The sequence below is a fragment of the Nuphar pumila genome, chromosome 13 (assembly GCF_984573655.1).
Source record: "Nuphar pumila chromosome 13, dmNupPumi1.hap1.1, whole genome shotgun sequence".
In the NCBI taxonomy this organism is placed as follows: Eukaryota; Viridiplantae; Streptophyta; class Magnoliopsida; order Nymphaeales; family Nymphaeaceae; genus Nuphar; species Nuphar pumila.
The window spans coordinates 87,170,187-87,189,447 of NC_143261.1; the positions used below are offsets into that span (position 1 = coordinate 87,170,187).

The following is a 19,261-nucleotide window of genomic DNA, read 5'->3' on the forward strand; positions in this document are numbered from 1 at the left end:
TATTTATAGAGGAGGGAGGCTCAAAGAAGGGACCACAAGGGGCTCCCTTGTAGTCGTTGGGAGCCCCAACGGTCAGAAATCTGACTGTTGGGGCCCCAACGACTACAAGTGTGGGGCCCTTGTGGTCTTACAAAAGGGGAAAAAAGAAAAAGAAAAAAAGTAAAAAGAAAAAGAGAAAAAGTAAAAAAGAAAAAATACATTGTGGTTTTACAAGAATACCCCTATCGGGTATTTCACTAAAAAGGAAACTGTATATATATACATATATGTATATATATACTTATATATATACGAATGTATATATATATAAGTATATGTATATATATACATATTTTAACAATAAATTCTTTACTCCTGTGATTGTTGATTGATCATGTTATTGTTCATATATACTAGTTAAAAACTTAATGTGGCAATGTGCAGCAGTTTAGTCATGTTCATAATATCATGTTATGCTTAGTGTCATGCTTTATTGCCTGTAATTAAACAAATCTCTTGCATACTTGTTACTTAGTATATTTGTCGAATTCACAGTAATTACCTACTTAGGCAGTTGTAGTCTAATTCCTATAAATTTACCATTTTTCAGGTGAAGAATAGAGTTTATGAGCGGCTGCGGATTGGGAATCGATCGAGATATTAATTTATTATGTTCCCGGGACATCTCAGATTAAATTTTAATTTATTATTATTTATGTTATTTAGAACTCTGATGTTATAAATCTATTTGGAATAAATTTAATGTTGTTGCTTGATCACTCCTGTAATGCGCCTGAATGCTTAACTCAATGAAATGATTGTTTCCGTTGTTATAAAAAAAAAATCCTCTAAAAATCTGGGTTCAAATTTCGAGGCATTACATTAACATATGTTAAAGGTTCAGATTTATACATGTTGAATGTTTAAACTTATGTATGTTGAATATTCATATTTGTGTATTTGTCCATGTCCAGATTATGTGTTTTTATGACTGGACTGTTATGCATGTTTTCATATGATTATTAGGTATGCTTTCATATAATTTTTAGAAATAATTTCATATGACTACTAGTGTTGTCCCGTGTGCGGGCAGTATAGCTCCAGGCTCGGTAGCTATGTGTTATAGCACGAGCTGCCTGATTTTGACAAAAATAATAGTTGTATTCATGATCATGCAATTTAGCACAATAATGGCATAGATGTGTGTATTATGAACACTTGAGTTTTTAAGTTGCTTACTGTTGCATCATCAACAATCATGTGCATTCTTGAATGATATGCATGAGATAAATTATGGGAACAAGATGTGTGTTCCAAGCGTGTGTTCATATGCATATGAAATTGTTATATATGTATATTCTTATTATGTGTGCATGAATGTACATTTGTGAGCATGTTGAATGATTACGTATGTTGCATGCTCATTGTGGTTTTTGCATAAGGTGCATCAGTAGTCAAATGTGAATCACCATAGACCCTGTGGGCCACGAGCAAGTGTTGCTCTAAGTTTTGTTATATCATTGCAAAAATCCAATTGATATTTATTGAATTTATGAATTAATTTCATTGTTCCATATTATAACGAGTTGAGGTCCTGTGTTGTGTTTTGTATGTTGATTTGCAAAATGAATATTATGTAATGAATCTTTCTTTTGATAAAAAGAGATAAACAGTGTAATTAATATTTCTTCCTCGATGTCCCTTTTACAGTGTGGGAATCCTGAATTTCAGTTTTGGGGAACCGTGAGGATACTAAAACTCCATGTGTGATTGTGCCCTTGAACCTAACTAGGTGGTTCACCTCTCGACCACAGTTTTAGGGAGATTCCTCTACTTTGCCTGGGGGTAGTGTGTAAACACAACTGTTGTTATTGGTATAGCAAGAAAGTAACATTAGTGGATGTTGATTTCTCTAATGTTCCGACATTAGATGTTAATTTATAATGTTTCGATGGATGATGTTGATTCCTGATATCGGTCGAGGGATAAGTGTGGAACCCAGTAATAAAATACAAATTGTGTGTTAAGCTACAACTGAAAACCTAACTTAAACTTCAAAAATTTGTTGTGTCTGTTTTGAGTATCCGCAGGTTTTAATGAAAGTGAAACTAAATTTGTGTGCATTTAATAGGGACATCATACAAAATAAAACTCTAATAAGTTAATAAGTCACTCATGCATATTAACTATTCTGTATTAGATCATGCATCCTTACCTGCTCTCTTACATGTGATATATTGATTGTTGCATGATAATTGTCCTTAAATTTGGATTATAAAATGGTTGTAGTTGTATTCTCTAAAAATGTTAGATGAATTTGATTTATGTTTTTGTTACCTATTTGAATTGTTAGAAGAAGTCGTACGCAGGATCTATGATTCTGACCCTGTACTCTTTATGTTTTTCACAGCCTCTGAAGCTCAGTGATGAGATCAACTGTTATAGAGAGCCTACGAGGACTGTGTGACTGCTTTGACGTTTTACTTTTGGGACAGTGTGGCTCTATTTTTATTGATATTCATTTGAATAATGTTCTCAAACCTATGTCACAGGGACTCGGCCAACTGGTGTGGTCAACCTGACCCTGGGTGCGGTCAATGCACCCAAGGTCATTTATGTCCAACTTTTGGACTTTATATATATATATATATAGAGAGAGAGAGAGAGAGAGATTTGTTGCACCCCCGCACCCAAGTTTTTTCAAAATGCCGCACCCTCGCACCCGCACCCATGTGACATAGTCTCAAACTCTAGTTATTAATAAATAAAGTTATTTTAGTTGGTTGATAGTTAATGTAAGATCCATTATGGTGTGGATTGTGATTATGTGTGTAAGGCCCTGGATCTCTGGGTATAGTTTCCGTAATTATTTAAAAAAAATCACTTTTCAACGGGGATGAGTTGGGGTCGTTACACTAGTAAAAGGAAGAGGTTAAGTTCTAACAAGTCATCTGACTATTTTAAACTACCAGATGTCAGAAAATCTACATGAGGAATTCTTTGAGGTCTGAAAAATATGTGGTAAATGTGTTAATGTCAACTAGATAAAAACGATCACTAGATGCAAGCCTGCAGCAGCATGAAAAAACAAACACACCATGTGTATCATGTATGGGTGTGTGTATGGGTGTGTGTGTGTGAGAGAGAGAGAGAGTATGTGTGTGTGTGGTAGACTAAGGAGGATTAGTTAATGTGAAAAAAGATGGAGTTGTTAATTTGTGCTAGAAATTTTGGTACTGTAAGTCACCAGCAGGGAACTCCAAATTGTCACTTATAATAGTTGAAGCTTGCAAGCATCAGGCTACAATCTTAAAAATAACAGCATATTTTTCATACAGAAAAGAGAAAAACTCACAGAGATGAAAAATCGACCAATGGTACCGAATGCAGCCTGGCCGATATCAGGGTAAGTCTCAAGTCCAGGTTCACTGTCTAAGCAGTAGCGGAGGAGGATCCCTGTATAATATGAAAGAATCCCAAATAGAACCAACACCAAGAGCCCAAGCCACCCTCCTTCCTTAATTGCATATGGGGTAGATAGTATTCCTACCCCACACAGAACATTTATTCCTACACATCAAATAGTACAAGATATCTCAATCCCAGATCATGAGTAACTGATCATTGGTCCTCACACCACCCAGAGGATGGCATGCATCTTATGAAACATTTTGGTGGCAGCTACAGGGTCGTTCAGTGAATTAGAAAACATGTATGCAAGGAACCTACTGTTGATGTCCATAATAATCAGTCGGTTCAGTGGTGCACTTGAATAACATTGACCAGAAGAAAAGCTGATTATATTTTCAAGAAAAGCAAAAAAAAAAATAGAACGGCGAAATCAAATTCTGTGGTTAAAACTGCAAATCACTTGTCTTGAATAACTTTGTCGTTTCTGGAATTAGTATAACCCATTGATCACTGGTTTAAAATTGATGAGTGTGGAATGCATTAGTCAGCTATTTATTTAAAATAGCATTAGAATGATGAGTACCATTGAGTACTGCCTGTCCATAAGTGCACTCACGATTGACTGGCATCTCATGTGATATCTTTGTTTCTTTCTTATCATGTATTGGCTTCTTTGATGAAACCCGTGTACGTGCTGGAAGTACGAGAACATCAGAATCTTGCTCTTGCTGCTGTTCAGATCTCGTTGGCAGTAATGGCTTAACCAGTGAAACAAGTATTTCAGGAGTATGCATCCTTTGAAGTGAACTTGATAAATAAGCGCTGCTCAATCGGGCTAAATTTGGGGTGCCCAAAAACCCAATATTTGGAGAAGCTACGGAACTGTACATATCGATGGATTGCCTGCCCAGTGTGATCATACAAAGAATATTAGTTTCAAATTTCTTACACATTTTGAATTTAAAAAAAACTATATATCTAATTGGTTCATCTAAATGCAGGAATCAGCCAAATCAATCTCAAACATCTTTGTCTCTGTCCCATCAGGTTAAGATTCAAATGAAAAATTAAAACAAAGAAAAGACTGTGTCCTCGGATTCTATATTGGTCCACTTTTGGTGTGGATTGCTAATATGAACTAAGTAACCATTAAAACCAGCCAAGGGAGTCTGAGCTGTGAAGCATCAGTTTGTATCTGTCCAAAATAGAAAACTTTTTCCCCAAACACTCGAGCACCAAAATCATGTTGGGTGACAGGAATTGCAGCCCTCAATATCTTCCATGCAAAAGAGTTTCATTTCACATGACACCATTTCAAATTAGAAAAGGTTATACCTGTAACTTTTTGGCCATGATATATTATATGAATTAGGTTGTGTCCTCTGGGGGCTATCAGATGGAGAAGAATCCGCAGAATCTGATTCATCTCCATATCCTCTTTCATCAGCCTTCTCAGCAATGCTTTCCTCATCGTCACTCTCACTGTAAAACTTCTGGTCTGAATCCGACTTCTTCATGTTCCCCCGAAAAGTCTTCTGCTGAAGTCTGGAAAAAGGGCAATGGCTATCAAGGCCTAAGTCTTCAGAGTGGAATTAATGTTTTTCAAGCACCAGAACTCCATCTTTTAATGCTCAAAGGCGGAACACATAACACATGTAAACATCGATAATGAAAGCCGCAGTAGCTTCAGAGAAAAGTGAATCGCATATCAACCAGCCCAGCAACTTTTTTTCCCTGATCTCAAAACATGGCAAAAGGAAGAGGTATACTCTGGATAAAACTAAAGCGGAGAAATGACGGATAACGAAAAATAATAGCTAAAAAACAGTTTAACAAATATAGTAAGGATTACCAGAATCCAATAGCAGCAGTATAAGAACACTACCCACAAGCAGAAGTTATGATTCAGCCTCTCCGGTGGAACACAGCGACCATAAATCAGATCTACAAGGTTAGAGAAACAGAAGCAGCTTATGAGTACCCTGGATATTTCTAGCTTCAATGACCTCAAAGGTATCTGAATACCTTGATAACCTCTAAAGGGCAAAACATCCAAGGGTTTACCAAAATTTAGCATAAAATTCGCCCGACAAAGCAGTTGAAATTTTATTTCAAACATGCCAAACGAAAGTAACAATAACAGCAAAATCATTAAGGACAACAACAACCATATCATAAGAATCCTTCAACCGCCTATTTACCTTCTCAAATATCTTGTTAGAAAGATCTTCCAAATGGAATAAAAGAAGGAAAAAGAGAAAAGAGATTGAGATTCTTAGGATTGGATCATGTCAAGTACGAAAGAAGAAGAACTGTCTGCCAAATCCAGATTTACGCATTTTGAAAGATAAACAATGATCAAATGTAGAATTTCAGCGAAGTAATAAAAAAACAGTAGCTGCTGATGCAGTTGCAATTTTATTAACAAAAAAAACGTTCAAAAAAGTATAGGAAAAACTATAAAAACAGATAATTGTGCCCGCTAAATTCCAGTCATTGTCGAATTTTCAGCATTCAAAACTCACTGCCTCGAAAGAATGATATATAAAATACCAAAATAAATTCATTATTTTCAGCGACTCGGATTTTAAAATTTCCGGCAACTCCGAAAGAGCTCTTAATGTAACAGTCAAGAGCTAGGATCTACCAAATTCAAACTAACATCAGATCCGATTCAGAAAAAGGAAAAAAAAAAAACACACACAAGGCAACAACGTCCATCAACACCTCGAAAAGCCTTCAAAACAGAATCGATCGCAGAAAGGACTTCAAGACGGGATTCTGAAGAAGAAATCTTCAGATTTCGAGAAAATTTTCGAGTTTTCGCAATTGATCGCCAAAAAAAGAATCGCATGAGAGGGGGGGAGAGAGATCGATTTTTTTTTTTTTTTTTAAGCAAAGGAAGACGTGTGAATCTATAAAAGTGAATAGAAAGTAGCAACTTCGGGAGCAAAATGCGCTGTGAATCTCGACAGTACGCACAAGAAGATCAATTCTTTGCAAAAAACAACTCATCGATCTTCGATATTGTTTTTTTCTTCAGCAAAGGAAGACGTACGAATCTACAAAAATACGCTAGAAAGTAGCATCTGCAAGAACAAAACGCGGAGTACTTCCTTTGCAAAAACAACTCATCGAACCCAAAGAAACTCTCTACCTCACCTTAACATCTAAAAGAACGCCCTTGGGGACAAAATGTCGACCAAATGTTACAGAAAACTCAAGAACCATAAGCGGAAAGAATAAAAAGATCGGAATTTACAGAATTCACTTCAAGCTCGTGTTTTTCTCTGTTTTTTGTTGTTAATCCTCCGATTCGATCGCTCGCTCTTCCGCAGAACAAAAGAGACTAAAATCTAGAGGAAGGAAGAGAAGGAGAAGAGATAAGAAGAAGAAGAGGAGACCGTCTCTTTCTTTCGCTCACTCGACTACAGCGAGGGATGAGCTTCCAGCGTACTCTCGTACCTACTCATCACACTTGTTCACAAACGAACAAAGCAACAAATAAATAAAAAAAGGGGAGGGAAACAAACCGTAAATCAAATCGACAAGGAAAACAAATCCAAAACACGTTACTATTTCAGACTAATTTAATAAACAAAAAGATTGTTTAGCGATGACGTGGGGCGTAAAAAGTATAGTATAAAACCTTTCTGACTCCCTTTCTGTCCTTTATACCCTTCTCTGGAATCTGTCAATCCAGAGAGAGAGAGATATGGGGATATTCGGATACAGGTTTTAACTTTTTCTTTCCTCTAAACCTCGGAGAGAGAGAGAGATTCCTACGAACCTCCTCCACTTTTTCTCTTCATACTTAACCGGAAGAGAGATTTTCCCCTTCTTCAACTTCGTAAAATCTCTCCCTCTCTTTTACGCATAAAGAAGTCATTTTAAGAAGACGCTGTCGAATTTTATCAGATTTTTTTAATAGGTTTTTGAGACTTTCAAAATAACTGATCAAAACCGTGGCAAAAAAATTTGTGCTATTTTATAACGAGTGTTAAGCTTCATATGTATAAAAAATTATGATATTTGTATTTATTTTTTTATGATCTATATTCTATGAAAAACAAAATTATTTTGAAAATTAATCTGGTAAACGAAAACAACAATCCAAGTTTATCAGAACTCTTGAAGAAAGCATAATCATAAGATAAACATGGCATTAAAATATGATTCATAACCATAAATGATGTTCTAACATGAATACGGTAAATACACAATAATATTTAGCCATTTTTCATATTGACCTACTGTTAAAATTCATAAATCTCATTAGTAAACCATAAAACATCATGAATCAAATCTTTAATTCATATTTAACGCTAATCACATGATAAATAAACTAAATCATGATATTTCAGTTTATTATAGATATGATAATATCAATATTCACTTTTCTAACATGATATAATTCATTATCATGCTCACAATAATCTGAAACAAACAAGAAACCATTCTACAAAAAATGATTTTACACTTTTTTAAACTAGTTCTCTTCAAAATATTTTTCTCAAAATTGATTCACCAAAACACTGTTTTAACTTTTTCAAAAATCTTTTTCATGTAGATTCAATAGTCATAGACGTTCTAGGCATAGATCACATGTAAATCCAAACTCTAAATCAAAAGAAGGTATGCTAATACATCCTGAAATCGAACACCATGTAAGTAGAAATTCTCTACCAAAAATGTGTTTCTCATAACAATACCGTTGATTTTTCTTTCATACGTACATGCTTCTGAGACGGTTTAAACCTTCACCAAGATAATTGCATGTCTCTAATAGAGATTTGGACCACCACAAAGGTTGGAAGGAAGGAGATGTAAGAAAGAAAAAGAAAGAAATGCACCTCAACTAAAAGAGGTAGCATAAACAGTTTCATAGGAGGGTGTCCCCTCCTATTGGACTTCTATAAAGGATCTAGAGATAGATTCTACCTCCAACAATCTTTGGTGGACCCCACTAGGGGGGCGTCCCACCTAGAAGGCTCTTTTAAAGAGTCTTCAAGTATTAAGAAACTCTTTTTCAAAAAGTCTTTTAAAACGATAGGCCTCTTAAGAGTTTTTCTAGAATTAATTTTTCAATCTTTAATTAGTTGTGGTGTCCACTATGGGGGCGTCCCACCCTCTCTAAAACCCCTCTCATATGGTTCGAGATCATCCTTCATGAGGCCTCTAGAATATCAAGTGGGCTCCACCAAGGTGGTGCCCCACTTGGATCCAATTCATGTGATTCGATCCGAAAATTTTAGACCGAATCTAATCTAAGTTGCATTGGATTCAAGTACCAAACATAATTTCAGATCCATTACTTAAATTAAAGATTCATATCCATATATGAAGTCCAAATCATTATTGGATTCAAATACTAGTGTTTGGATCCAAATATGACTCGCCCAGTATCCATACAAACTATTGGCCATCACGTAGCACCTCATTGGGTTGGATGTGACCCTTTGTGTCTCATAAGGAACTTAGTTTGGATTCAAAATATAGCTCGATCAATTTAAAATAACCAAATTCTAAACCTTATCTAAGTTAGAAAACCTAAAATAGAAGCCGATCAATTTTAAAAATTATATTTTTTAAACTAGCCATAACTTAAACCACCAAATCTGATCTCCTATGAGATCTACGGCCTGTAACGAACTTAACTAGAGTTCTAGTTCAACTTAGACTCTTGAATTTTGCTTGAATTTAACTTAATTTTAACCTAAATTTCTCTTAAATTTCACTCAAATTTAAAAATTAAAATAAATAAAATTCACAAATATTATATTAATGGCAAGAGAGAGAGCTTTCTACGTTAAGAGAGAGTGGGAAAGGAAACCAAATGGTTGATGGCCATACACAAACGAGAGAGAGACCCTAAAAGGTGAGGTTCATGCAATAAAATTTTTTTTTTTTAAACAATGAAAGGGTTAAGGATTAACAAAGTTAACTCAAAAAAGTGAACACCATCAATAATATGTGGCATTCATCGAAAACATGAAACCAAAGGCCAAGATGTTTGGATGGGCATAAAGCTCATTTTCAAAATGAGATGATCAGGTTCCTTAGTTCGGAGTGTGGGGTAAAATAACACATCAGCAGTTCAAGCCAATTCAATCTGTCATTAGAACAGTTTTAAAAGTGGCAGTTGCCAACCACTCTTCTAACTTACTGTTATATTACCGTCAGCAAACGATTGCTTTCCATTTTTTTTTTTTTTTTGCAAATTTGACCCACACATCTGTTGGCATGATAGATCTGCAAGAAAAACGACACTTGAATCATGTTATTTTTATGTAAAAAAACATAAATTTGTAAGCCACGAAAATTTTTTAGCGACCAATTTTTAAATCTTATAAAAAACTATCTGCATTCTTTTCGAACAAGAAAGTGGCTTCTTCCCTCATGTGGAAGCGGTCGTTAATCGATTTGGTCTGGAAGATGGGCTCCCTCACCCTTGTGGAATTTGAAAAACAAGTTCAAATGTGATCTCACTGCCACCTGCGACTCTTGGGTGATTTACTGCCAAAAGTAACCTCAATGTCGTATTTTTGGGCCAAATCTCAGTTGTCGCACCCGTACCCATTTTCAAGAGATGCTCCAAATTATGCTTGTTTCGTGTGCTCTCTTGTAATGAAATTTGAGAGTGCATCAGGTGGAGCTGGTTTGGATGTCATTCATCCATGTAATGAACGGCAACCAAAACATCATTAGATGGATAACCCTCTGTTTCTTGGATGGGTCCCACAAGATTTTTGAGAGCCATTCATATTTTAGATCAACGACATCTATAGCCTCCAAAAATCAGTGGCTGAAACAAAATGAAACAGGGTGGTGTTCTGGCTGCTGTTCATGTGATCACAATGATGTATGGATGGAAGTTGAGGCAGCTTTGACGGTTTACCATAAGAGCTGAGTTTGACCTCATGCACTCTCATAAAATGGCATGTTCCGTATCCGTTTTGTTGTTTCCTTGTGGTATATCTTTTCTCAACAAACTGGACCACCACGTCAAAATATCTACTAAAAATTCAGAGTGCATATCAGGTCAGAGCATGTTCTGGCTGTAATCCGTCAGAGCATGCTTTGATGTCGTTCATCGGTGTAATAAAGGGTATCTCAAACACCATGGATGGAATCTGTGTTTTTTTATATTGGAAAACATGGTAAGAGGATCTAAACCATAACCTATAAACTTTATAAAATTCAAGTACATTCAAGTACTATGAATATTATTATCAATCGAGTATGGCATATCCATATATAATAGAAATTAAGTAGAGTTTCATTACTTTATTTTATGAGAAACAATAGTATTGCTTTTTTTATTATTTAAAATAATCATAGTAATAAGATCAGCTATACACTTTTATACATGATCCATACAATATGTCAATTTAAATATGCAATTGAAGCCAAATTGATGTTTTAAATTAGTACACATGATCATAAATAGTCAATTGAAATATCTAAGCTTATGTTAAGGTCCAGAATCAAGTCCAGTTTGTCATGATGTTTTTCTGATTTCACGAGGATTTAATGTTTCATTGGAGTGGGTTTAGGGTGTCTTTGGTACAGGAAGCTTGATTCTTACATTTTTTTGAAGAATTGGGTCGGGACTATATGGGTCAAGATCCAAGAGTCATCAAAACTTATTATACAACCTAAACTATGAAAGATGCCCTAGGATCCGTGATCCAAACCTAAGACATCACCATATGTCCTATGAGGAGCAATTCTAGCTTGTGTGAGCTTCATTGTGCTAATATGAAAGCTTTTGTGGTTAAATATAGTGTGAAAAAGTCAAAGAACGTGTTTTTTTTTTATAAAAGAAGAGAATATGGATCTCACAAAAAAGATATATGACATATAAAGAGAGCTCACTAAAAGACAAAAACTTTTTTAACTTCAGAGAACACTTGGCACATGAAGGAAGAAGGGAAAAAAATTACTAAATTAGAGGAGCCACAAAGTCAACAAGTGAGGGTCAACTTGTGAATGAGAAAGAAAAGTAAAGAAGGAAACAAGGGAGGATGTCTCACCTTCTTTCCCCTCTCTCTCTCTTTTCTATTTTGTAAAAAGGGGTCCAGCTTGATATTGTTTTCATTTATTTAATTTATGTTTTTAGTACTTTGGTTAGGTCTTTAAAACTTGATTAGGGAGGGTCCCTAGTTAGGCTAACTGGCCCCTTCTCTAGTCTAGTTCTGACTGTGACTTAAGATCCTGTTTTGATAGTTAGAGGGTGTAGGATAATTATGGGTTAGTATTTCATTTTTAGATTGGAGTTAGACCCAAACCCAAGTCATATTGAAACACTTGCTTTTTCAAAGAAAAAATTTGGTTTTAAATCCAGGTTGGATCCGACCGGATTCAACCCGGATATGGGTCTTAACCCCCACCCCATATCTTATTTAAACCCCCCACAGGGGGTCTTCTTTGAAAAAAAAAGAATGCAGCCCCTGCGCTGCTCTCTCTCTCCCCAACGCTCCCTTCCTCCTCTCGTTCTCCTTTTACGCGCAAGAGACCCCCCGCTCCCCCTCTCTCTCTCCTCTTGACTCTCTCATCTCATGCTCACTTTTTTGGAGTCAAAGCCCCCTTCGCTGGGAGCTTCGCCGATGACCTCCTATTGACCCCTCCCGCCCTCAGGTGAGCTCTCTTTGCTCTCTCTCAATCTCTCGCAGGATTCAGCTGGCAGGAGGGTGATGCCCTCCTGCCATCACCTGTTTATTTTTTCGGTCGACTGGCAGAGGGGCGATGCCCCCTGCCTATTTTTTTTAGCCAGAGGGCAGGGCCGCCGCCCCTACCTTCCTTCTTTTTTTTCGACCGGTAAGCATCATAGGTTTGATCCGCTTGAATCCACTGAATTTCGATTGAATACCTATCGGTAGCAGATCTGAATCATTTTTCTGGCCCATCTCTCAATTTCAATGTTGGTACAACAACTTATCTAGATGGATCAAATTTTAAATAATATCTACTTAAAATTAAAAACAAACATGTAATCATAATCAATAATTATAAATATAATTTTAGTTAAGATAAAAAATAAGATCAAGCTTACTTAAATAAGCAACTGAATTTGTCAAAACATAAACCATTTGATTGACATATAATTTTAGACATGAGAAAGGAGAAATTTGCTTTTAGCTTTAAAAAACAAATTTTAGATAATTGAATAAGGTTTCCAATGCAGAAAAAATTACTAAATTTTGATATACGGTTGCATAGTTATGGCTTCTGCAAAGTGACTATGTCAAGTTTTATCTAATTTTGAGTATGATTCGACCCAAATATATGTAGAGGACCCAATCACGAATTTGAATAAATAATATACATAAATCAATAATGACATTAAGAAAGAGAAAAAAAGAAAATGCATTTTTCACCAGCAAAAGATTTCAAATCCATGTTGATTAAAAAATAAAACATAAGGCTAGATCAACTTACTTTAACTTGAACCACCATCAAAATAGAATCTAGCTCAAGATTTTGTGTCCATCCTAGGTTTAAGATACTAAATAGGGCAGACTTGGGCTTGTCTATTGGCTACATGGCTATCCAAAAGGGTTTCTCAATTGCTCATCCTTAAGGTGAAACCTTCTATTTATAGAGTGTGGGGACTTTACTCCCCCATTAAGAAAAGGATTCTCAATTAATGCCAACCACACTTTCCAAATTGATAAGTTTATTCCTCATTATGTAATATTTTTAATTAAAATAAGACTCTAAAAGTTGTAGAGATACCAAAATTTTGACTTAATATATGCATATAAAAATATCTCAAAAACAAATCACAACTTTGACTCAATATAAAATTTAACAAATATAATAATTATAAAAATATTTTAAAAACAAGATTTATAAAATTCATGTTGGCAAATCACAACTTTGACTCAATATATGCATATTTATTAGTATATTAATTAAGACCATATTAAAAGATGTAATAGAAGTGTAACCTTAATATAATGCTCTCACGCTATATACCATTACGAGCATAAAAAAAACTTTGTTCACCTAGTACATAGATTGTAACGCCCCAAAATTTTAACCCAAAAAATATGCAAATTTTTTTATTATCCAATTTAATGTCTCATCTACAACATTACCTTAACCGAATTAAGCGCTAAGGAGTCAGCATGCACAAGCACTAGTGTTTAACAGCTCCTTGGAACAAAGTTTGAGAAAAGATGTCCAATTGATAAAACCCTTTTATCAAATAATTTTTAAAACACAACAAAAATCATTTGTTTGAAATCGGTTAAATATTTTGGGTGAGTTATAGATTGTTCTATCATCACAACTGAATTAAAATATAATAACATTCATCAATTAAATTTAATTCAGTCTCAATAAGTTAACAGTTAAATTAAAGAATCTTAAGTCCAAAATAAACAATAGTTGTTTTTTCAAAACAATTTCAAGAAAGGAAAAGGACTAGCTCTCTATACTGCTGCAGCATCCCACCATCAGAAGGCTTCTTAATTGGTACCGACATGTTTATAAGTGAAGTTTGAGTCTCAGTAAAAAATACTAAAGCATAGTACATGTGAATAGAACTGAATATACATGTGGCATGTATTCATTCACATACATATAACAATTAAGCAGTTATCAAAATATGATCTCAATTTTGAAACACTCAAGTAGTTATCTCATTTAGGGCATGATTTTAAATACAAGTGCATGTCACAATTTGATTCAGACACAGATATCCAGATTATGCATGAACAGTTGAATAATGCATATACTTATCAACGTGAACCAAATATCTCATTTATGCATGAGTGGTTTTAACATATTTTATTTATATTTTCTTTCTTAAGTGATGCATGCAATGCCTAACTAAATGTACAATCAATAATTGTTTCGATATTCAGAATCTATGGGTACTAACATATATTAGTGTCCTGGATCAGGGCATAGTTTAGGATTAGATTCAAACATATTGTGACTTACTAACTCGATCGTACACCTTTCACTAGTGGTGAGTGAGGAATGACCATTGTTGAAAGAGATCTTTCAATACCTCTAATCTGGTATATCAGACTTCACTCATAAGTTATAATACATACTACCTTTTTTATTGTAGTGGTATCTAGATCCCCTATCTTCGTGGATAGTGAGAAGCAACATTTCGTGCTTAAAACAATATTCCACAGAGCCAGAAGTATCATTTATTTTTTCATTGTAAGCACCAATAAAATTAATGTTCATGTTATTCTTTATTTCAATAATTCTATTACCATACATGCAATAACATAGTTAACCATTTTATTAAGGTCATTAGCCTCCCATTTAAGCACATACATGTATGATTTCAGTTAACCAGTCACAGGTTATCAACCTTCATTGGGCATAGTCATGCATGAGTCATATATTAATGCATGCCAAGCATATCAAATTATTATGCATGCGCATAAGCAAGTAACATTCATATGCATATTTTAGTACCATGCATTGGCATATCTTACAGTTGCATTTTTCAATAACATGCATTGGCATAATTCATTATCATGCATTTGCAGGATTTAATAACATACATTAACCAAATTCAATAACATGCATTAGCATACCTCAATAGCATCCTCTAACATTCATATATTCTATTCATTTGCATGCATGTACAACATTTATTAGCAGTTGACATATCATGTCATAATGGCATTTAGTGTAGCATTATCAAATGCACACACTTCAATCACACAAACCGCCTAGTTCCCCAATACGGGTTTGATTTAACATAAAATATATTTGTTACAATGGTTGTTCACCTGTGTAGTTGGATTTTGGGTCCCATATTTTTATGGGAGGTACCCACATATGTTAGCTTTCAAACCAGGTGAACCTGGTGTCAAAATTCATTGCAGTTTGGAAATTACAAACCAAATACTGAAATCTGTTTTTTCAAACTGTACATGACAGATTCGATTTTTGGCCCAAGACTGTCATAAAGAATCAACCACTGTAATAGAAATAAAATCTTATTTTTTATTGAAGGTTTCCACATATCTTATCTTTCAGATGCTAAAATCTCGAGTCAAAATCATTACCAATAAATAATTAAAATTTCGGGATCAGACACTACTCGTGGGACAAGACATAATTTGTTTTCTGAATAGTGCATTTTTTTTTAACTTGCGTGAATTTTTTGTGATTACTGTTAAGGAAAAAAATCAAGATTTTTATCCTATGTCACACCACATGTGGTATAATACATGTAAAAATTGTGGTCTCAGATGACACATATTCTGGAAGATAAAAATCAGACACTACAACATGTCAAAACAACCCCGCAAACTGAGCATGTTTTTCTATCTCATTTTGTGGCGAGTTTCGCTCTCAGACCGTGCCATCTCTGGATCTTAATTCTTTTTAGAACCTCTTCCATGTATGTAAAAGACCCCCAAAAATGTTTATGGCCGTTGAGTTTGCGGTTTGAGAGACCCACTTGCATCTTTGAAATTGGTCAAACCCACAATCACAAACCGTGTATAATCTTCTAATTCAATTAATTTAGACCTATTCTAATCATGTCAAAAATCACATAGAACATATAAATACATGGCTACAGACCTAGACATAATACAAACACAATTCATTAATATTCAACATCAACATAATTAGGCTGCAAGCAAAAATATAAAATGTCTTACACACATACTACCAGATTAACATATTTTTTGCATAATTAATTTTCTGAAACATTTTTATGTATCAAATGACATTCAACAACTTTTCAGACACCTGAAATCACTAAATGAAAATTTCCAATTTGAATTCATGAAACCCCCACACTATCTCACGTTTTACACAAAAGACCCTCATCTTACTACTAAATATTTTTTTCTTTATACATTAATAGGTGTGTAAACCTCAGTTTCACTTTGAATTTGATTTTATACGCATTTGCACAGGCTCTATCAGTCATACTATGAGCCATACAATTGAACACCCGAATTGATTGTTCTAATAATTGAGTGAATGGGTTTTCTCCAAAACTGATTTACCTGAAATCCTTTGGAGAAAACCATTCACTATAGTCCATGCATGATCAGTCCGAAGGTCTCTTTAGACTGATACACCATGCACACTCCATAGGTAAGACTCACACGGTCTGAACTTACCATCCCCTTCAAAAAGAAGGAAACGATCCTCTAATAAATGCTTGATCAAACAGTTTTTTTTTTTTGTTAACTCTTTCAAATCCATGTCTGATCAGCCTTAATACTAATATGGACGCATACACACACATCCAATGGGGTCCCTTGACTGATCAACATATGGATCAGATCCACCAAAATTTTTTAAAGAATAAAGCTTGATATATTTTTAAATTTTGGTTTTTACTCAAATCTTTTTTTTAGTTCCTTCACTTCTGAAATCCATATCTAATCAGTTATGACTGATATAGATACATATTTCATTAATTAGAATCCTCACAACATGCTTATGTACATCGGTCCTACTTACATGCACATGGGCTAAAGCACCCCTATCTCGAAAAGTCGAAACCCAAGTCGGGAACGGATTCATGCAAACGTTGGCTGAGTGGGCTGGATCAGCTTGCTGGTCTTCTTCCTCCTAGCAACAGCACCTCCACCTTTACTAGAGTCCTCCACACGTTGCGAGAAGAGAGAGAAAGAGAATAGTGAGAAAGAATAGAGGGGGGAGAGGCGTGTGAGCCCCTTTTATATTGGTTTAGGGATTATTAAAACCCACATGGTAGGTTCCAATTTCCCATTTCAATGCTTTGACAAATCACAAAAATCTTAGGCTTGTTTGATTCTTTAGGGTATTCAGGAAATGGCCTATAATGGCGCTATTGATCTCCGCTATCGCTCTATTTCTTGTTGCTATTGGCTTATAATGGTGAGAATAAGTTGCTAAAAAAAATGCTTTTGTTCACCAATAGTAGCGACATTTATAGGTCGTTGTTAAAGAGTGAACCAATACCAATGAAGAATCTCGCTGGAACTGAGAACACTAATAGCAACAAGGTTGTTTTAATGGCGAGATAGGATATAAAGGCGAGATCTGTATCTTGTTGTTATAGCCTATAACAACGAAATTGACTTGTCGTTATCAGCTATGACAGTGAGACAGGGATCTCACCATTATAACCTATAAACCTGAAAAAAAAAATTGTGTATTTCTTATCTCGAGGGCAATAAAAATACCACTCGAGAATTCAACAGCTTAATCAAAACCCAACCACGAATTCAGTTGCCTAAAAGGAACCCTTGTAACAGTTCTGATGACATACCAAGCACATAAATGCAATATTAATAAGGTGAAAATTTCAGTGTTTCATGTTTAAGCATACATAGGAAAAAGCAATATCACTTACATCACAAAGGTACCTCATCATATACACATGCAGGACCCACACTCATCAGAAGACATGAAGGGAAGCCCAAAATAAAAAATAGGCTGTTGAGAGATGGAATCAAACCAGTCCCTTCCCCTGAATCCTTCTAGACCCAAGACTATGGCAGATTGAGTAATGAAATTCTTCACAAAGGGTTTGCCAAATTCAATCACAGGAACACCCCTCGGTCTATACTTTGAAAGCAAATATAGGTACGGATTTTTTTTGGCAAAAAGTTTGTTTGTAGTTTTGTAACGGTTTTCTTTCATTTGATGTCAACTGTTAAAATATATACATTTGCATTCACTCTAGCGCAACCTCTGTGACCACGACACTCCGCTTAAGCTAAAAGATATGGGCAGGCACCACAACATCAATCTTATTTGTCCACTAGCTAACTATTTCAACATAATGAAATTTAACTTGCTCAGATAGCTCATCCTACTGTAAAATAAAATTTAAAGTTTGATCTGAAACACCACCCAATCTAGGTATCTTTGTAAAACATTAAACAAACACACCAGCCACAAGTAGCAAAAAAATTAATTCAAGGCAGCATCTGAACCTGGCACTACAACCTACTAAATCATTAGGGCAAGAGTCTGAGAGAACTATTCACACACAAAATCCCCTTTGACTTGCAGAGTTTCAAGATCTAAAGTCTAAACTAAAACTTGGTCACAGTTAGGGATGGCAGTGGACCGAGGGCAACGGGCCCCGCCCCCACCTCGCCCCGTTTGGACCGGGGATGGAGGCAGGGATGAAGGTTAAAATCAAAACCCGTGAGGGGGGTGAAGGCGGGGATGGACTTACGCTTTCTCCAGCTCCGTCTTCGTCCCGATCCCCGCCCTGCCCTGTCCCCAATCCGTCTTTAGGGATGGCAATGGACCAAGGACAAACAGGACATGAAACGGGAATGGAGGCGGGAATGGAGGTTAAAATCAAAACCCGTGCGGGGATGGAGGGCAGGATTTTGAGATGGGGCGGGGGTGGAGACCTTGTCCCCGGCCCCAGTCCACTGACATCCCTAGTCATAGTTTGGAAGTAATTAACTTCGTTAAGTCTGACTCGGGAACTTCTCAGAACTCAGTTAATCTCGTCCTTGTGTTTACAGTTTTGGCAGGAACTAGCTCAATTGCATGCTTCTTTTCGGGACTCCGCAATATCCCCTCTTTCCAACTATTAAAGTAGATAGGTGTATGCGATAACTCAAAAGCATAATCCAATTCAATGTCTTTTGAGAGTTTAGTTAAATAGAACATTGCTACAATTAAGAGTACATTCATAATACAACAGTACAATATAAACAATAAAGATATAAATTTTCCTTCTCCATTGAAACCTGAGCAACAATGAAGAAAAAAGAAATCACTGTAGAAAGATGTTACCCTCCAGTGGTAACCAAAATGTTCATAATACAACAGTATAAACATAGAATGAGAACAACAAACATTATACAGAGTAGTAGAGTAGCAGCAGTGAGGCAGTAGCAGTGCATCTACCGTG

General features: G+C 35.5%; 1 protein-coding gene across 1 annotated transcript in view; it reads right to left on the minus strand.

Annotated features, from left to right (window-relative positions):
• Positions 1-6,763, minus strand: part of LOC149819009 (amino acid transporter AVT1C-like) — a 110,198-nt gene extending 103,435 nt beyond the window's left edge. Inside the window, exons 1-5 of the mRNA XM_089984574.1 lie at positions 6,653-6,763; positions 5,243-5,334; positions 4,726-4,935; positions 3,974-4,293; positions 3,335-3,549 (exon numbers count right to left, since the gene is read on the minus strand). Coding sequence (XP_089840700.1) covers positions 3,335-3,549; positions 3,974-4,293; positions 4,726-4,907 — 717 coding nt within the window. The 5' untranslated portion in view covers positions 4,908-4,935; positions 5,243-5,334; positions 6,653-6,763. The remainder of the gene's footprint in view (positions 1-3,334; positions 3,550-3,973; positions 4,294-4,725; positions 4,936-5,242; positions 5,335-6,652) is intronic.
• Positions 6,764-19,261: the final 12,498 nt, after the last annotated feature.